Source organism: Danio rerio, chromosome 16, assembly GCF_049306965.1.
Source record: "Danio rerio strain Tuebingen ecotype United States chromosome 16, GRCz12tu, whole genome shotgun sequence".
NCBI lineage: Eukaryota > Metazoa > Chordata > Actinopteri > Cypriniformes > Danionidae > Danio > Danio rerio.
In genome coordinates this window covers 51,915,001-51,932,500 of record NC_133191.1, presented here as the reverse complement: position 1 = coordinate 51,932,500, position 17,500 = coordinate 51,915,001, and the positions used below count along the sequence as shown (strand labels likewise).

General features: G+C 34.4%; 1 protein-coding gene across 1 annotated transcript in view; it reads right to left on the bottom strand.

Moving 5' to 3' along the window:
- Positions 1-17,500, bottom strand: part of slc25a32b (solute carrier family 25 member 32b) — a 21,694-nt gene that overhangs the window by 2,328 nt on the left and 1,866 nt on the right. The window contains 4 exon segments of the mRNA NM_001013336.2: positions 931-1,076; positions 8,955-9,068; positions 9,331-9,485; positions 17,239-17,324. Of these exon segments, the coding sequence (NP_001013354.1) occupies positions 931-1,076; positions 8,955-9,068; positions 9,331-9,485; positions 17,239-17,324 (501 nt within the window).

Genomic DNA, 17,500 nt, shown 5'->3' with positions numbered 1-17,500 from the left:
GAATGATCAGTGGAAACAGAATGTACCTGAGCTCAATTTAGAGCTTCACGGCAAAGGCTGTGAATACTTCTGTACATGCGATTGTTCAGGTTTTTATTTTTAATAAGTTTGCGACAATTTCAAGAAATCTTTTTTTGACATTCTCCAACAATGTCAGGATAATAATCAATTTAAAAAGTTGTATAAATATATATTATTAAAGGGAATATAATGATGAAGGTGATTGAAAAATAATAAAAGGTAAAAGGTAGGATGTAATTTCAGTTAATGGCTATTTGCAATACTGTTTTTTTTATATGTTAAAAAATGTAAAGGTACAAATGGAATCAAGCATATAATTTGTCAAAGTTGCCAAAAGGATAAAATAAGTCTCATGTAAAAAGAAGAGATAAGTAAAGGAAGAAATAAGTTTAAGTAATAGAAGAATGATGTATGTGGTAATGGGGTGGGATAATAATAAGCTTGTGCTTCATCCCACTCTATTTTCCACCATGTTGAAATGTATTGTTTATTAAGGATATTTTATGTATGATGTTTCTGTTCAAAAACAAATAAATCAAATCAATAAAGAGAAAGATACAAATGAAATAAACAGCGTTCGTTTTCTGAGAAGTTTAACTGGTAATTTAATAATCAAATGTAAAATAATATTGCATCGTCTTTTTTTAATAAACAATTAAATTTGGTACGATTTCTTAGGCCTGAATGCTTTTAAATGCCTCAAAAAGCACTTTTAATATTATATTAAATATTTTATTATATAGTTATAATCCAGACTTAATATTGCGTATACTTGCGATGTGTCTATTGCGAATGATCAGATTCCGATTTTGATGCTGAAACTATATATTGTGCAGCCCTAATTAACATTAAAAATCTTTTGGGTATTTTGTTTTTGTCCCCCCAAGTTATTTGTTGGTTCAGGTTTACCTCCACGTTCTCCAGACGACGTCTGTCAATCCGTTATACGTGTTGTGTTGATCTTGCAGGCGGGCTCGGACCACCTGATATGGGTACGTTGTAGCCACGGCGAATATTTTGGACAAAGCTGCCATGGTAATGTATTCTAATGGATTCTGGAGACAAAACAGAGCACAAATGCATTGTGGGTTACTATAAACACCATTAAAGGTCTAGTGAAGTTCTTCGAAATCTGTATTTTTTTATTCGATTTTGACGTAATCTCAACCGAAACATAAGGAGAGGATGTGGCAAAGTGTAGCCCCTCCCCTTTTTAATGAACAGCCAATGATGTTTTGTTTTACAACTGCTCTGCCAGTAAGATCAGTTGAGCTCAAGCACATCAAATGCAAAGCATCTCAAAGGGGGCGGAGTTGTCAGATACTAGAGAGCATTTGATTGGTCAGAATATTTCATCATATATAACATCACACTACAAGCTTTTGGTGTTTATATCAGGTTTATATCTTCTAAACGTGAATATTGTCATTGTTTTAGTGCATACTAGCTTATAGATATCTTAAAAACTAACAATACACTTACTAACAACCTAAAAAAGCTTTAAAACTTTAACTTTTAATGATAATAAATGTGTTTCTCAAATCATCATTTTATTTTATGCCATAAAGTATTATTTTTACAATTTTGTGCACTTGAAATTAAACATGCAGCATAATGTCACGTGATAACATTTTAGCTAGTCTGAAAAATTTAGTTCTCTATTTTGACGGTCCATGCGCAGAGCACAAAGCGCAGGGCGCAAACGCTTTCAGGGCGTGTCAGAATGCATTTTTGCTAATTTAAGGATGGGAAAATCCGCTTTGCGATGTGGCACATGGTCTTAAAGGGTTGAGTTTATTTTCTTATTGAGTTATAGGTGTGTTTTGAGAATAAACCAATCAGAGTCTCATCTCCCATTCCCTTTAATGCTGCGTTCACACCAGACACGGAACGCGCGTCAAGCGCGAGTGATTTACATGTTAAGTCAATGCAAACGCGCGAATAGGCATCCTGCGGCGCGATACGCGTAAATGGCGCGGTGAGAATGACGCAAATGGCGCGGCACGAATTGAGCGTTTGACGCACTACACGCGCGTTTTGCACGAATCACTCGAGTTCGAAAATCTGAACTTCAGCGGACATTCGCGACACATTAACCAATCCGGAGCTTGCTCTTGTGGGGGCGTGATTGTGACATATCGCCTGTTGTCGGTGTTCACAGCACTTGCGTCAAGGTGAAACTAGCAAATAACATTTGTGCCGCATTGCGCCGGGTGTATGATAGGGCCCTTTAAGTGCCCTTGTTATGCTGTTTCTCAGATATTACCTTTCTTGTAGTGTGTACCATAGCCGTTTTGTCAATGTAAACGCTTTACAAAAGTGTCAAATCAAAGATCAAAGTGTCTTCCAAAAGAAAGAAATGATTGTGAACGGCCGGAACATGTCGTCAGTAATTCCAATCTGACTTCCTACACAAAGACATTTGCATATTACCAGTCTCAGGTGTCTATTGGCTGTCTGTGAAAGCGAAGTATGTCTACTTTTACCTCAAACACACTGCAGTTGTAGCTCAGATTGTAAAAGTGTGGTTTACGTTGTCGTCATGTCAAGTAGACTCTGTTTTCTGTGCTGTGAAAGCAAATCCACTTCCAAAGCATGAGCATTGATTTGGTCAAATTGATGTTTACTGTTGGCATCACTGTGTTTACAAGTGCTGAAGAAACTGAAATTCAAAGCACTGTTGCACAAAGCAGGTTTGGATTTTGTGCCCAGGTAAGTTCAGGATGAATGACCGCATGAACTTTTTTTTGTTTTGTGACGCAGTTCCTAGAGAAACTAAATATTTAATGAGAAAACAGTGGGGGTGCCTTGTTTTTTTCTGATGTATTTAAGTTTTTGACTCTTCTAAAGCATAAAAATACCACAATGTGTTTGCAGATATTTAAGAAGCATGCCAAGTGAACATACTTGTTTATCTGGAAACCACTGCTTAAGTCAGATACTCTGCTTTGAAAATGTGCGTTATGTGCTGGAATGGCTGTCTTGGTTTTGGTCTTTTAACCCACCCAATGCCAGTTTGGCCAATTATTTTTAAGCACCCCAGGTTGCCTTGGTGGAAAACAGAGTATTTGATTCATTCAATCAGGAAGGCTCTCGGAGTATGCGTCTGTGACCGAAATGTGACTTCCGGTGGACAGTAGCGGACTCCGAAATGAGAAGCAGATTCAGAGTTCTACTTGAGGTTATTAATTAGCGAATAATATAAATATTATGAACGTAAACATTTGGTGAGCAGGTTACATTGTATCCTAAAAGCACGCTATCTGACGAGATATGCAGTGATAAGCAAGTTGGCTGTTTGCAGCGATTCAGGAGCACAGAATAGTGCACTCACTGCACTCCAACAAAATGGTAAGGTTTATAATCTAATAAATACACATTAATCCTCTTTACCATTATTAAATGTAGATGCTGAATCACTGATATGTGTTTGGTTTGCACTGAGTCACAGTTCTGAAGTTCAATTTCAAACAGTTTATTTTATTTATAAGATTTGAGGTGAACTATCTGCTGCTGCTTTCAGTAGTTTGGCAATAAATGTCTTGTAAAATGGCATTCAAACTCACATTATTACACTAAATAAAGCGCATGAGGTGTACCTGAGCTGATAGTTGTCAGTTTTCTGTTGTTCAGCTATAGGAAATAGAAGCCGTTTCTAAAATATAAATTTTAGATCTTGGTTAGAACCAAAAATCTCCTTTTAATGTGGAAAATATTACTACTATCACGTGCCGTTACTTTTATTAGAACACAACTTAAATCAGCCTTTGTTGGTGTCATACATCTGGCAACCTACTCTGGAGTGTGTTTTGAATAAGGAGTGCAATATCTAGTTCAACCACTAGGTGTCAAACTTACATACTGCACCTTCAATGCCCCATTCACACGGGGCGTCAGTGTCAATGCTTCCCCTTCACTTTGAATGGGTGGCGTCAGCCAGGCATTGCCGAACTGCATTGTGGATCCGTCGGCACCGCTTCAGAGGCGTTGCTCGCTGAAGAAGTTGAGACTAGCTCAACTTTTCAAGCACCGACGGAAGCGTCAGCCAATCAGATTGCTGTATTTAAATACACCTGCTAGACAGTGGCCTATTGCTGACTGAATTTCACTGGCTGATGCTTCTATGACGATCGCTTCAGCCCCAACTTCAGACACGCCTTTAGTCAAGCGTTCACGCTGAAGCCCCGTGTGAATGGGGCGCAACTTTGAGCAAACTCTTGACTTTTGAGGATCAAGAATGTGCGTTGGTTTTCTCAGACATCCCGAATTTATTTCCCAAATGATCCTTAACAAAGAGAGGAATTTTTCACAGCATTTCCTCTAATTTTTTTTTGTTCTGGAGAAAGTCTTAATTGTTTTATTTTTATAGAAAAAAAAACAGCTTTTATTTTTTTTAAAACCCTTTTAGGGTCAATATTATTAGCCCCATTAAGCTATATTTTTTTTCGATTGTCTACTGAACAAACCATCATTATTCAATGATTTGCCTAATTATTACCCTAACTTGCCTAATTAACCTAGTTAAGCTTTTAGATGTCACTTTAGGCTGTATAGAAGTGTTTTAAAATATATATAGTCAAATATTATTTACTGTCATCATAGCAAAGATGAAATAAATCAAGTTATTAGAAATGAGTTATTAAAACTACTATGTTTAGTAATGTGTTGAAAAAATCTTTTCATTAAACATAAATTGGGAACAAAAATATACAGGGGGGGGGGGTGGATGGATTAATTCAGACTACAACTGTATATTGCAATGTAAATATGATTTCACAAGATAACTATTTTAGAAAGAAATACATTTTACATATGTGGCATTTGATTTTAAATGGAGTGCATATATATATATATATATATATATATATATATATATATATATATATATATATATAAACCACATGAAAACAGATAGAACAAAGACAAAAATCAATAAAACATAACTAGCAGATCGCTGGTGAACTACAAATCCCATCATGCCATTTCACACACACCAGTTGCTGATCACCGCTGATGAGACTCACACAGCTGAAACTTGTGATCGCAGATCATTCAGACTATTTAGACATAACACAGTTCAACAGTTCACATCAGTTCAGAGTCTTTCTGTCACGTATGCGAGTGAGACGAGAACAACAGAGGTAAGAATCCAAATGCTGGTTTAATAAGATTAATCGTACAGGTAAGCAAAGGTTATTACAGGAGTGGCTGGTGCATATGAACAATCCAAATCGTAGTCAAGAAACAGACATAAGGTCCAAATAGGCGGTAAAATAGAATCTAACAATAAACAAGGCTAAGGTCAAAATAATACAGGCAAAAACAAAGAAATGCCAGGACATACACATATGTACATACAAAGACTCAGCCCTGAACTAGTGTGTGTGTGGGGTATAAATAGTCTGAATGATCTGCGATCACAAGTTTCAGCTGTGTGTCTCATCAGCGGTGATCAGCAACTGGTGTGTGTGAAATGGCAAGATGGGATTTGTAGTTTGTCAGTGTGACATGTAGTTCACCAATGATTAGCCAGAAATGAATCGCTGGTGATCATGGCAAAAACAAAACAGTATATTCTTCATTGTATCAAGAATTAAACACAATTAATCTTTGTTAACGTGGACTAACTTTATTATTTCGTGTTGAAATTGCTTGATATCCTGCGATGTGACTATTGCAGATTTGCACATTGCGATATTCATGCCAAAACAATACATTATGTAGATCTAATATTCACTGAACTGTCTTTATGCCTTTAATGTAAATAAATGTGCAAACAAATGACTAGCTCTTGTACCCATTGTGCGAGCTGTCACTTTAATAGCACATGCTTAATTTGAGGCTGATTAGGATGACAATTTTTATCCGCCGACTAAACAAGAGAAAACGTATCTCAAACTCTGTTGCGCACCATTTACAGAAAACATGTTGTTGAACCTGGAAAGCGTAGTAAAACACTGCACACTGTTTTGAGCTTGAACGTGCCCCAGATCCTAAAACATTCCACACGCTGAAAGAAAAAAGCTGAAGCTGCTGTGGATATTGTGAGAATATTAAAGAGATAGTTCAGCCAAAAAATGAAAAATACTCTCCCTCAAATAATTTTACACTTTAGTTTCTTTCTTCTGTTGAAAACTAAAAGAAGATATTTTGATGCAAGCTGAAAACCTTTACCCGTTGACTTCCATTGAAGGAAAAACAAACACAATTGACGTTAATGGTTACAAGTTTCCAGCTTTTTTCAAAATGTCTTTTTTTAGTGGTCAGACAGACAAAATAAAAACAAAATAAAAATTTCAAATAAGTTAATTTTATATTAAGTAAATAAGTAAAACCTTATGTAAAACCCTTAAGACAGCATTTATTATATATATATTATATATATATATATATATATTGAACCTTTAAATCAGCAATCTGTCTCTTTAAGTCAGCAATTTCAGTTGCTTCTACATACATATATATATATATATATATATATAGTATATATATATATATATATATATATATATATATATATATATATATATATATATATATATATAAATTATATATAGTATATATATATATATATATATATATATATATATATATATATATATATATATATATATATATATATAAATTATGTATGTATAAATTATGTATAATTATATATACACTATATATATATAATTTATATAAATATATATATATATATATATATATAAATTATATATATATATATATATATATATATATATATATATATAAATTATATATAGTATATATATATATATATATATATATATATATATATATATATATACTATATATATAATTTATATATATATATATATATATATATATATATATATATATATATATATATATATATATATATATATATGTACACTATATATATATAATTTAGATATATATATATATATATATATATATATATATATATATATACACTATATATACTATATATATAATATATATATATATATATATATATATATATATATATATATATATATATATATATATATATCTAAATTATATATATATAGTGTATATATATATATATATTCCTCAGAGATTTTTCTCCTTATTGACATGATAGCATCTCACAGTTGCTGCAGATTTGTCAGCTGCACATCCATGATATGAATCTCCCGTTCCACTACATCGCAAAGGTGCTCTATTGGATTGAGATATGGTGACTGTGGAGGCCATTTGAGTACAGTGAACTCATTGTCATGTTCAAGAAACCAGTCTGAGATGATTCGCACTTTATGACATGGCGCGTCATTCTGCTGGATGTAGCCCTCAGAAGATGGGTACACTGTGGTCATAAAGGGATGGACATGGTCAGCAACAATACTCAGGTAGGCTGTGGCATTGAGACGATGCTTAATTGGTACTAATGGGCCCAAAGTTGGCCAATAAAATATCCCCCACACCATTACACCACCAATACCAGCCTGAACTGTTGATACAAGGCAGGATGGATTCATGCTCTCATGTTGTTGATGCCAAATTCTGACCCTACCATTTGAAGGTCACAACAGAAATGAAGACTTATCAGACCAGGCAACGTTTTTCAATCTTCTATTGTCCAATTTTGGTAAGCCTTTGCAAATTGTTGCCTCAGTTTCCTGTTCTTTGCTGACAGGAGCGGCACCCGGTGTGGTCTTCATCTTCTGTAGCCTGTCCGCCTCAATGTTGGACATGTTGTGAGTTCAGAGATGCTCTGCTGCAGACCTCTGTTGTAACAAGTGGTTCTTTGAGTTACTGCTGAATTTCTATCAGCTGAAACCAGTCTGGCCATTCTTCTCTAACCTCTGGCATCAGCATGGCATTTGCGAACACAGAACTGCCGCTCACTTGATATTTTCTCTTTTTCGGACCATTCTCTGTAGACCCTAGAGATGGTTGTGCGTTAAAATCCCAGTAGATCAGCAGTTTCTGAAATACTCAGACCAGCCCTTCTTCCATCAACAACCATGCCACATTCAAAGTCGCTGAAATCACCGGTTTAAACTGCAGCAGATCGTCTTGACCATGTTTACATGCCTAAATGCTGCCATGTGATTGGCTGATAAAAATTTTGCGTTAACAAGCAGTTGGACAGGTGTACCTAATAAATTGGCCAGTGAGTGTATATATTACATATTATATATAAAACCATTGTCCCTGTAGGGTATATTTCATTATTATAATTACTGTTATTATCTTGATTATTATTGATATCAATGTTGCCTTTTGTCAAACGTTTATCATACTTTCATTATTATGGATGCTGACTACTATTTTCATTCATTCATTTTCATTTCGGCTTGGTCCCTTTATTAATCTGGGGTCGCCACAGCGGAATGAACCACCAACTTATCCAGCATACGTTTTACACAGCGGATGCCCTTCCAGCCATCTTCCATCACTGGGAAACACCCATACACACTTAATCACACATACACTACGGCCAATTTAGCTTACCCAATTCACCTACAGCACATGTCTTTGGACTTGTGGGGGAAACAGGAGCACCCGGAGGAAACCCACGCTAACACTGGGAGAACACAGAATTCCACACAGAAATGCCAACTGGCCTTGGACCAGTGACCTTCTTGCTGTTATTCGAGAATAGTTCTACCACTATTTTAATAACCCACTACTTTAATAACACCAATATTATTGAGATTATCATTGCTGTTTAAACACAATCCTTTTTTCCCATTTAAGTTCTGTTGCCGTTTATATGTTTGCCATATGTTGTATTTACCATATGTTGTATGTTGTGTTTACCGTATGTTGTAAGTTTTCGCCCTCTTAATAATTAAAAAAAACTGATAGCACGACAGGGGCGCTTTAATATTACATCATGTGAAAATAACCACAACTTATAGCTCATTTCAAAAACCATCAAAGTGTGCTCTGCTCATACTAACCAGTTTAGCATCGGATTGCTTCTTTCTGTATTTGTTATAATCTCTTTTCAGCTCCTCGTACGCCATGAACTGCAGTGCGCCATGGGAGGTTCCAAACAAACCCGGGACAAACCCCTAGGGAACACAACAGTTAACTCAGCTAGATGAAACAAACAAACAAACAAACCCCACAGCATGCAACCGATCCACAGCCTAGCAAAATTCCAATGCATAGCTCTATCAATCCCCTATACAAGTGCTCCCCCTAGTGGCGCATATAAGAAACGCATGCTTGAACTATTTCCATGTATAAAAAACACAATCCACCCACCAATGCACAGAAAAGCTACTCATTATTCTGCATGCGGCCATAAAAATGCTTTCAAAAGAGTCACACCCTATAGAGTCCAGAGATGCCTTCATGCCGGTAGATTTTCACAAGTGCGTCCATCATCCCCTTGTATTGTTTCTGTGACGGATCTGCGCTGTACTGCAGAACCAGACGGGTTTTGGTGACCCAGATTGGATTCGTCAAGCAAAGCGTCATTGCTCCTAAAAAAACAGAGAGGCAGAATATAAAGCAAATGAACGGCAGCTGTTGGAAAGCCCAGATTCAAATGAAAAGAGTCATTACTGGACCCTAATGGCTCACAGTGAGTCATTTCAATGAAGGATGTTTGTAATTCAATTAGAGGAACCCGTGACATACACACACACACACACATACTCTCACACATCAGCTTTGGCGATTGGAGTTTATTATATACGCCATCTTTCAGGGCCGTTTACATCACGTTTAATGTCACAAAAAGCTTTCTATGATATTAATGGGCAGATCGTGACTTGGCCGATGGTCATTTCATCTAAAATGTCTAAGAGCTGCAGGCCTGGTGATAGATCATGCAGCTATAGGTCTATCTTGTTTACTATTTTTAATACAGTAAGACACTATATTTGATTTGAGCTTGTCAGAAAAAGTAAACGAAGAAAAATAATCAGATATTTTTATCTTCATTAATGGTTGTGTCATTTAAGAAATACTCATGGTGGACTAACACCATGTCCGACAACACTTGACATAGCAAGATTCTACCTAGCAGGCACACAACGTCATAAGACGTTAATATTAGGTTAGATTCAGGTCATGACGTCAGGTGAACAAAATTCAATGTCTAGCCAGCGTCCAAGGACAACGTTATTTTGACGTCAAATAACAAAGTCAAATGACGTTGATATTTGGATGATTTTAGGTTGTGTTGGAAAGTAACCGAAATCCAACTTCGAGTCAACATCAAGTATTGATGTCAAATGCTAAAAATTATTCGCCAGGTATGACAACCAAAATCCAACGTCTGGTAGATGTCATAGTAGTAACGTCCACAAAACATCAAGCTGTAACATCAATAGACATTGATATTTGGTTGATTTCAGGTTGGACGTTAATGTCGCCTGACTTGAGGTTCTGCCGTAAAGGGGATTTTCATTTCCAAACAAAATGCAACGTCCCCACGACATAGGGGAAAGAGTAATGCAAAATTATTCTTGAGTAAAAGTACCATTACTTGCCTTATAATGTAATGCAAGTAGAGTAAAAGTATCTGCTGTAAATATTACTCAAAGTACAGTATGAATAAAAAGTAGACCTTTTAAAAATGCCCAAGAGTATTGAGTATTACACTGTGAAAAGCTGATTCAATTACATGTCATTTGTGGATGTGTGTAAACGTAACATTCTCTAGTGCATTTAGTTATTGCCCAGCAGACACACAACGCCATAAGATGTTGATAATAGGTTCTATTTAGGCTTTGATGTCAGATGACCAAAATTCAATGTCTAGCCAACGTCTAAGGACAACGTTATTTTGATGTCCAATAATGACGTCAATTGACATCGATATGGTTTTGGATAAAGTGACCAAAATCCAACGCCAAGCCGACATCTTAAACCAACGTCATATTGATGTCAGATTTTGACATTTAGTCATCAGGTATGGCAACCAAAATCCAACATCTGATTAGACGTTGATATTTGGTTGGTCTTAGGTTGGACGTTGGATATTGACGTTAAGTTCTGACGTCAACCTGATTTTTAATTCCAAACAAAATGCAATGTCTCCATGACGTTAGGGTCATGTTGACGTCTTGTGTCTGCTGGGTGTTTAAGGCCATTTTGGTCATCATATCGTAAACATCCGTCATCTTCTCATCAGTTACATGCATCTAAACAGTCTCTGGGTCCCTGCGTATAAAGATTATAGACATTGCCTTGGACACTTTTAATGCTTCCAAACAGTTTGCTTGAATTAAATAGCACACATGTCTTGAGGTAGTTCATTATGATGTGATTTACCTTCTATGTGTGATTTGATTAAACAGGAAACACAGGACTGATTTTTCTAATCCCCATAGACAAGAAAAAATGCCCAAGAGTATTGAGTATTACACTGTGAAAAGCTGATTCAATTACATGTCATTTGTGGATGTGTGTAAATGTAACATTCTGTAGTGCATTTAGTTATTGCCCAGCAGACACACAACGCCATAAGATGTTGATAATAGGTTCTATTTAGGCTTTGATGTCAGATGACCAAAATTCAATGTCTAGCCAACGTCTAAGGACAACGTTATTTTGATGTCCAATAATGACGTCAATTGACATCGATATGGTTTTGGATAAAGTGACCAAAATCCAACGCCAAGCCGACATCTTAAACCAACGTCATATTGATGTCAGATTTTGACATTTAGTCATCAGGTATGGCAACCAAAATCCAACATTTGATATACGTCATAATGGTCCATGTACACACATGTCAAGCTATAACAGTATTAGACGTTGATATTTGGTTGGTTTTAGGTTGGACGTTGGACATTGACGTTAAATTCTGACGTCAACCTGATTTTCATTTCCTAACAAAATGCAATGTCCCCATGACGTTAGGGTCATGTTGACGTTTTGTGTCTGCTGGGTGTTTAAGGCCATTTTGGTCATCATATCGTAAGCATCCGTCATCTTCTCATCAGTTACATGCATCTAAACAGTCTCTGGGTCCCTGCGTATAAAGATTATAGACATTGCCTTGGACACTTTTAATGCTTCCAAACAGTTTGCTTCAATTAAATAGCACACATGTCTTGAGGTAGTTCATTATGATGTGATTTACCTTCTATGTGTGATTTGATTAAACAGGAAACACAGGACTGATTTTTCTAATCCCCATAGACAAGAAAAAATGCCCAAGAGTATTGAGTATTACACTGTGAAAAGCTGATTCAATTACATGTCATTTGTGGATGTGTGTAAACGTAACATTCTCTAGTGCATTTAGTTATTGCCCAGCAGATACACAACGCCATAAGATGTTAATAATAGGTTCTACTTAGGCTTTGATGTCAGATGACCAAAATTCAATGTCTAGCCAACGTCTAAGGACAACGTTATTTTGATGTCCAATAATGACGTCAATTGACATCGATATGGTCGATTTTAGGTTGTTAGAAAGTGACCAAAATCCAACGCCAAGCCGACATCTTAAACCAACAAAATGCAATGTCCCCATGACGTTAGGGTCATGTTGACCTCTTGTGCCTGTTGGGTGTTTAAGTCCATTTCGGTCATCATATCGTAAACATCCGTCATCTTCTCATCAGTTACATGCATCTAAACAGTCTCTGGGTCCCTGCGTATAAAGATTATAGACATTGCCTTGGACACTTTTAATGCTTCCAAACAGTTTGCTTGAATTAAATAGCACACATGTCTTGAGGTAGTTCATTATGATATGATTTACCTTCTATGTGTGATTTGATTAAACAGGAAACACAGGACTGATTTTTCTAATCCCCATAGACAAGAAAAAATGCCCAAGAGTATTGAGTATTACACTGTGAAAAGCTGATTCAATTACATGTCATTTGTGGATGTGTGTAAACGTAACATTCTGTAGTGCATTTAGTTATTGCCCAGCAGACACACAACGCCATAAGATGTTAATAATAGGTTCTACTTAGGCTTTGATGTCAGATGACCAAAATTCAATGTCTAGCCAACGTCCAAGGACAACGTTATTTTAATGTCCAATAATGACGTCAATTGACATCGATATGGTCGATTTTAGGTTGTTAGAAAGTGACCAAAATCCAACGCCAAGCCAACATCTTAAACCAATAAAATGCAATGTCCCCATGACGTTAGGGTCATGTTGACCTCTTGTGCCTGTTGGGTGTTTAAGTCCATTTCGGTCATCATATCGTAAACATCCGTCATCTTCTCATCAGTTACATGCATCTAAACAGTCTCTGGGTCACTGCGTATAAAGATTATAGACATTGCCTTGGACACTTTTAATGCTTCCAAACAGTTTGCTTCAATTAAATAGCACACATGTCTTGAGGTAGTTCATTATGATGTGATTTACCTTCTATGTGTGATTTGATTAAACAGGAACTGCACTAAAAATGTAAAAATGTACTCAAGGGACGGTAAAAGTACACATTAATAAAACTACTTATTAAAGTACAATTCCTGAGAAAAACTACTCAATTACAGTAATTGAGTATTTATAATTAGTTACTTTACACTACTGGACGTCATGATGATATCCTGTGCCTGTTGGGTAGCAACAAATTGTCTGTCTCTGCACCAATGCGCAATGCAAATCAATGGAAGGCAACAGAAACTTTTCAATATCAGCCATTCATTTAAATATAGGCCACTGCACTTCCAACAAAATGATAAAGGCTTTTAATCTAATGAACTCATATTAAGAGACTATAAATGACAATATTTTGTAAATGTAATCACGCCTGATACATCCAGATAAACTTTAAGCGGCATATGTATGTATGTGTGTGTGTGTGTGTGTGTGTGTAAGCGGTGCAAGCATATATTTAACTGTTGTGCGTGTGTGTGTGTATATATACAGTATATACATATATACAACAATTCTGTCTGGTTCTCGAATCTGATATTCTGTTCACCCTTGTGTAATACTCCACCCATATGACAAGCAGAGGAATAAACTCGCTACACTTTGACCAATATTGCAGCTCCTGGGACAACATAATGTACTTTTGAGGCTTTTTACAGTCGAGAATGTAGTTGTTTAGATTGAAACTATGCAGTTTATTTATAAGGATAGTATTTTAATTATTCATAATTTCAGAGATTGAGCGAGTCTGCGGCCATCAGCCTGTCATACTGAGCAGAGCAAAGACGGTTGACGTTCCACCACAAGGTGGCGACAGAAGATAGGAGAAAATCAAAATTTTCTCAGCGTACGTTTCAAACTACAACTGAACAAATCATTATAAATCATGTAAGTGACATTCTAAGCCAATCTCTCTCTTTTGTATGTTGTAGTGCTGTACTTACACCATAGTAATCTGGTAGTGTTTACTTTGCTTTGGCTCTTTTGTGTGTTAATTATTGTGATATCCAGATTGCAACAGAGAAATGCTGGAAAATCTCTGTAGACTGATGGCATTTCATGCTGTTTAGCCTTAAATTCCTAAATTGTGAGCAAAATAACCTGCTTTGTCATCACTTTAGACATTACGCTAGAGAATCATTTAAACACCAGCTCTAAAGAGACGTTAGCAATGGTTTCTGCTGTTCTGACGTCAGCTGCAGATGTGAATGAATGGTGGAAGAAAGTAGTCCCTCATACAAAAAGGTTTGTAGTTTGATTTTCTTTTTTATATACATGATTATGCCGTTGAAGTGTTGTATAAACACGATATCACATGAGTAGCAGTGCAATATGGTTGTATATCGTCACTGGTGGGACCTGTCTCCCACCAGTGCTGATATACAGCCATATCGCACTGGAACTCACGTGATATTGCTCATATATACAACAGTTCTGTCTGGTTCTCGAATCTGATTGGCTGATAGCCATGCGATATTCCACCTGTATCAGCACTGCTCTAGTCTCTTTACCCTTCTGTCCAATTTCGCTATTCGAAAGTGTAGTGACAAATAAAGGCTTGATTGATTGATTGATTGTATTACTCCGCCCACATTGAGTGCCAAGCAGATGATTAAACTCACTACAGTTTGACAAATATTGCAGCTGTTGGACATCATAATGTACTTTTTATTAGAGAATGTAGCTGTTTAGATTGCAAATATGCAGTTTGTTTATAAGGATAGTGCCTATGTGAAAATGTGTTAGCATAATACGGAGATGAGACTTCTAGAGAGTCGGCAGCCATGAGCCTATAATTACCTGGCGATTTCCAAAAAAATGCTATAACTGCAAAAAAATAAACATGTAAATAAAAAGAAATTAATTTAAATTAAAAGTACTAAACCATAAAATAAAATGGAGTAGAGAAAATGTATTCAAAAAATTGGAAGAGCATTAAAAATGTTAGCAAAACCTTATGCTTTTAATGACACTGATTTAATCTCTTAAACTTTCATTGAATTTTTATGCCCTCTGTCTTTTTTTGTAGAGCAGATATGCAGCCCATTTTTAAGTCCCGGCCCACCAGCTGAGAACTGCTGATTTACAGCACACAAGAGTTAATGTCTTACCCTTTCAGACTTAAAAACAAGCAATCAATATCTGAGCTTAGCCTCATTCGTTATGCTCCAGTTTATCTGTCACGACTGATTAGAAAGGCATGAGCTGAAATTCACTTTGTCAGCAACTTTTGAATAACAGGGGAAAATGAACGAGCAAAACACAGGAAAAGAGAGTAAATACTTCAGTACTCACTCAGTCTACCCCTTTTTCATTTATGCATTATTCTGTTTAATCCAAAGTGATTTACAAAGGAAGAACTTTCAAGTTAATCACTGTGTTGGTGGTTATTTTAGCATCAATACTGAAGTTTTCATTAACCGTTTGAATGAGTTTATATTGTTGAGTTTTTTTACTTTTAAACTTTGACTAATTTTGTTGTGTTGTGTTTTTAGCTTTGGTTTCAGTCAAAAGAAACCAAATTTGTTATATTTTATATTATATTTTAGTTTAAAAAAAAAAAAATCAGTTTTAGACTTAATTTAGTCACAACAGCAGAAAAAATCACCAACATATCCAGCATATGTTTTATGCAGCGGATGCCCTTCCAGCTGCAACCCATCACTGGGAATAATAATAATAATAATAATAATAATAATAATAATAATAATAATAATAATAATAATAATAATAATAACAACTACATATAATAATATATTATTTTGTTGTTGTTTTTTATTATTAATTATAGTTTAAATAAACTTTTTATTGTTAATAACAACAAAACAACTACTATAATTAATAATCATAGTAATATAACACCAACACTAATCATAATTATAGTAATAAATGCATTACATTAATAATAATAATAATAATAAATGGTTCTATTATAATTATCATTATTAATAATAATAATAACAACAATAACTACTACAACAATCTTATTTATAATAATTACATACATTACATTATTTTTTATAATAATATTGCATCAATATTACTTTATTATTATTATTATTATTATTAATAATAATAATAATATTAATAATAATAATAACAACTACTACAACAATACTTATAGTAATAAATGCATTACATTTTTATTATTAATAATACTAAATAATTATAGTAATAAATGCATTATATTGATTATAACAACTTTAAATAGTATTATCATTATTTTTGTTATTATTATTATTATTTTTTATTATTATTATTATCATTGTAATGCATTTACTATAATCATGATTGTTGTAGTAGTTATTATTTTGTTGTTGTTATAATAACAACAAAATAACTTGATATTATTAATTATGGTAATGATAACAACAGAAATTGTAATTATAGTAATAAATGCAATACACTAATAGTAATAAAAACAATCATAATTTTAATAATAAAAACATTACATTATTATTATTTATTGTTATTATTACTATTTTTAATAATGATAATAATAAATACTAAAACAATCATACTTATATTAAAAAATGAATTACATGAATAATAACAGCATAATAATAATAATAATAATAATAATAATAATAATAATAATAATAATAATAAATACTACACTTGTACTTGTAGTAATAGATATATTTTTATTTTGGTGTTGTTGTTATTTTTATTATTAATTATTGTTTAAAATTTTTATGTTAATAACAACAACACAACAACTATTAAAATTATTATTTATAGTAATAAAACAACAATACTAATCATAATTATAGTAATAAATGCATTACATTAATAATAATATTAACAACTACTATTATTATTATTATTATTATTATTATTATTGCCAATCCAAATGTCCTGAGTGTGATACTGACCTGCTACTGCTGCTGACAGCAGATGTTCAGTTGCAGTCAGTTCTATCTGCCGGGTCTCCTTGTTGTAGCCTTTGATCGCATTGTAACTACAAATCATTTGAAACAAGTCAAATGTAAAAATATATCCACAGATTTAACGTATCCACACATTATTTCTACTAATTCAGCCATCATTAAAACGCAAAAATAAATACCAGATACAGTTGAAGTCACAAATATTAGCCCTGTGAATTTTTTTTCCTCCGGACAAAGTCTAATTTAT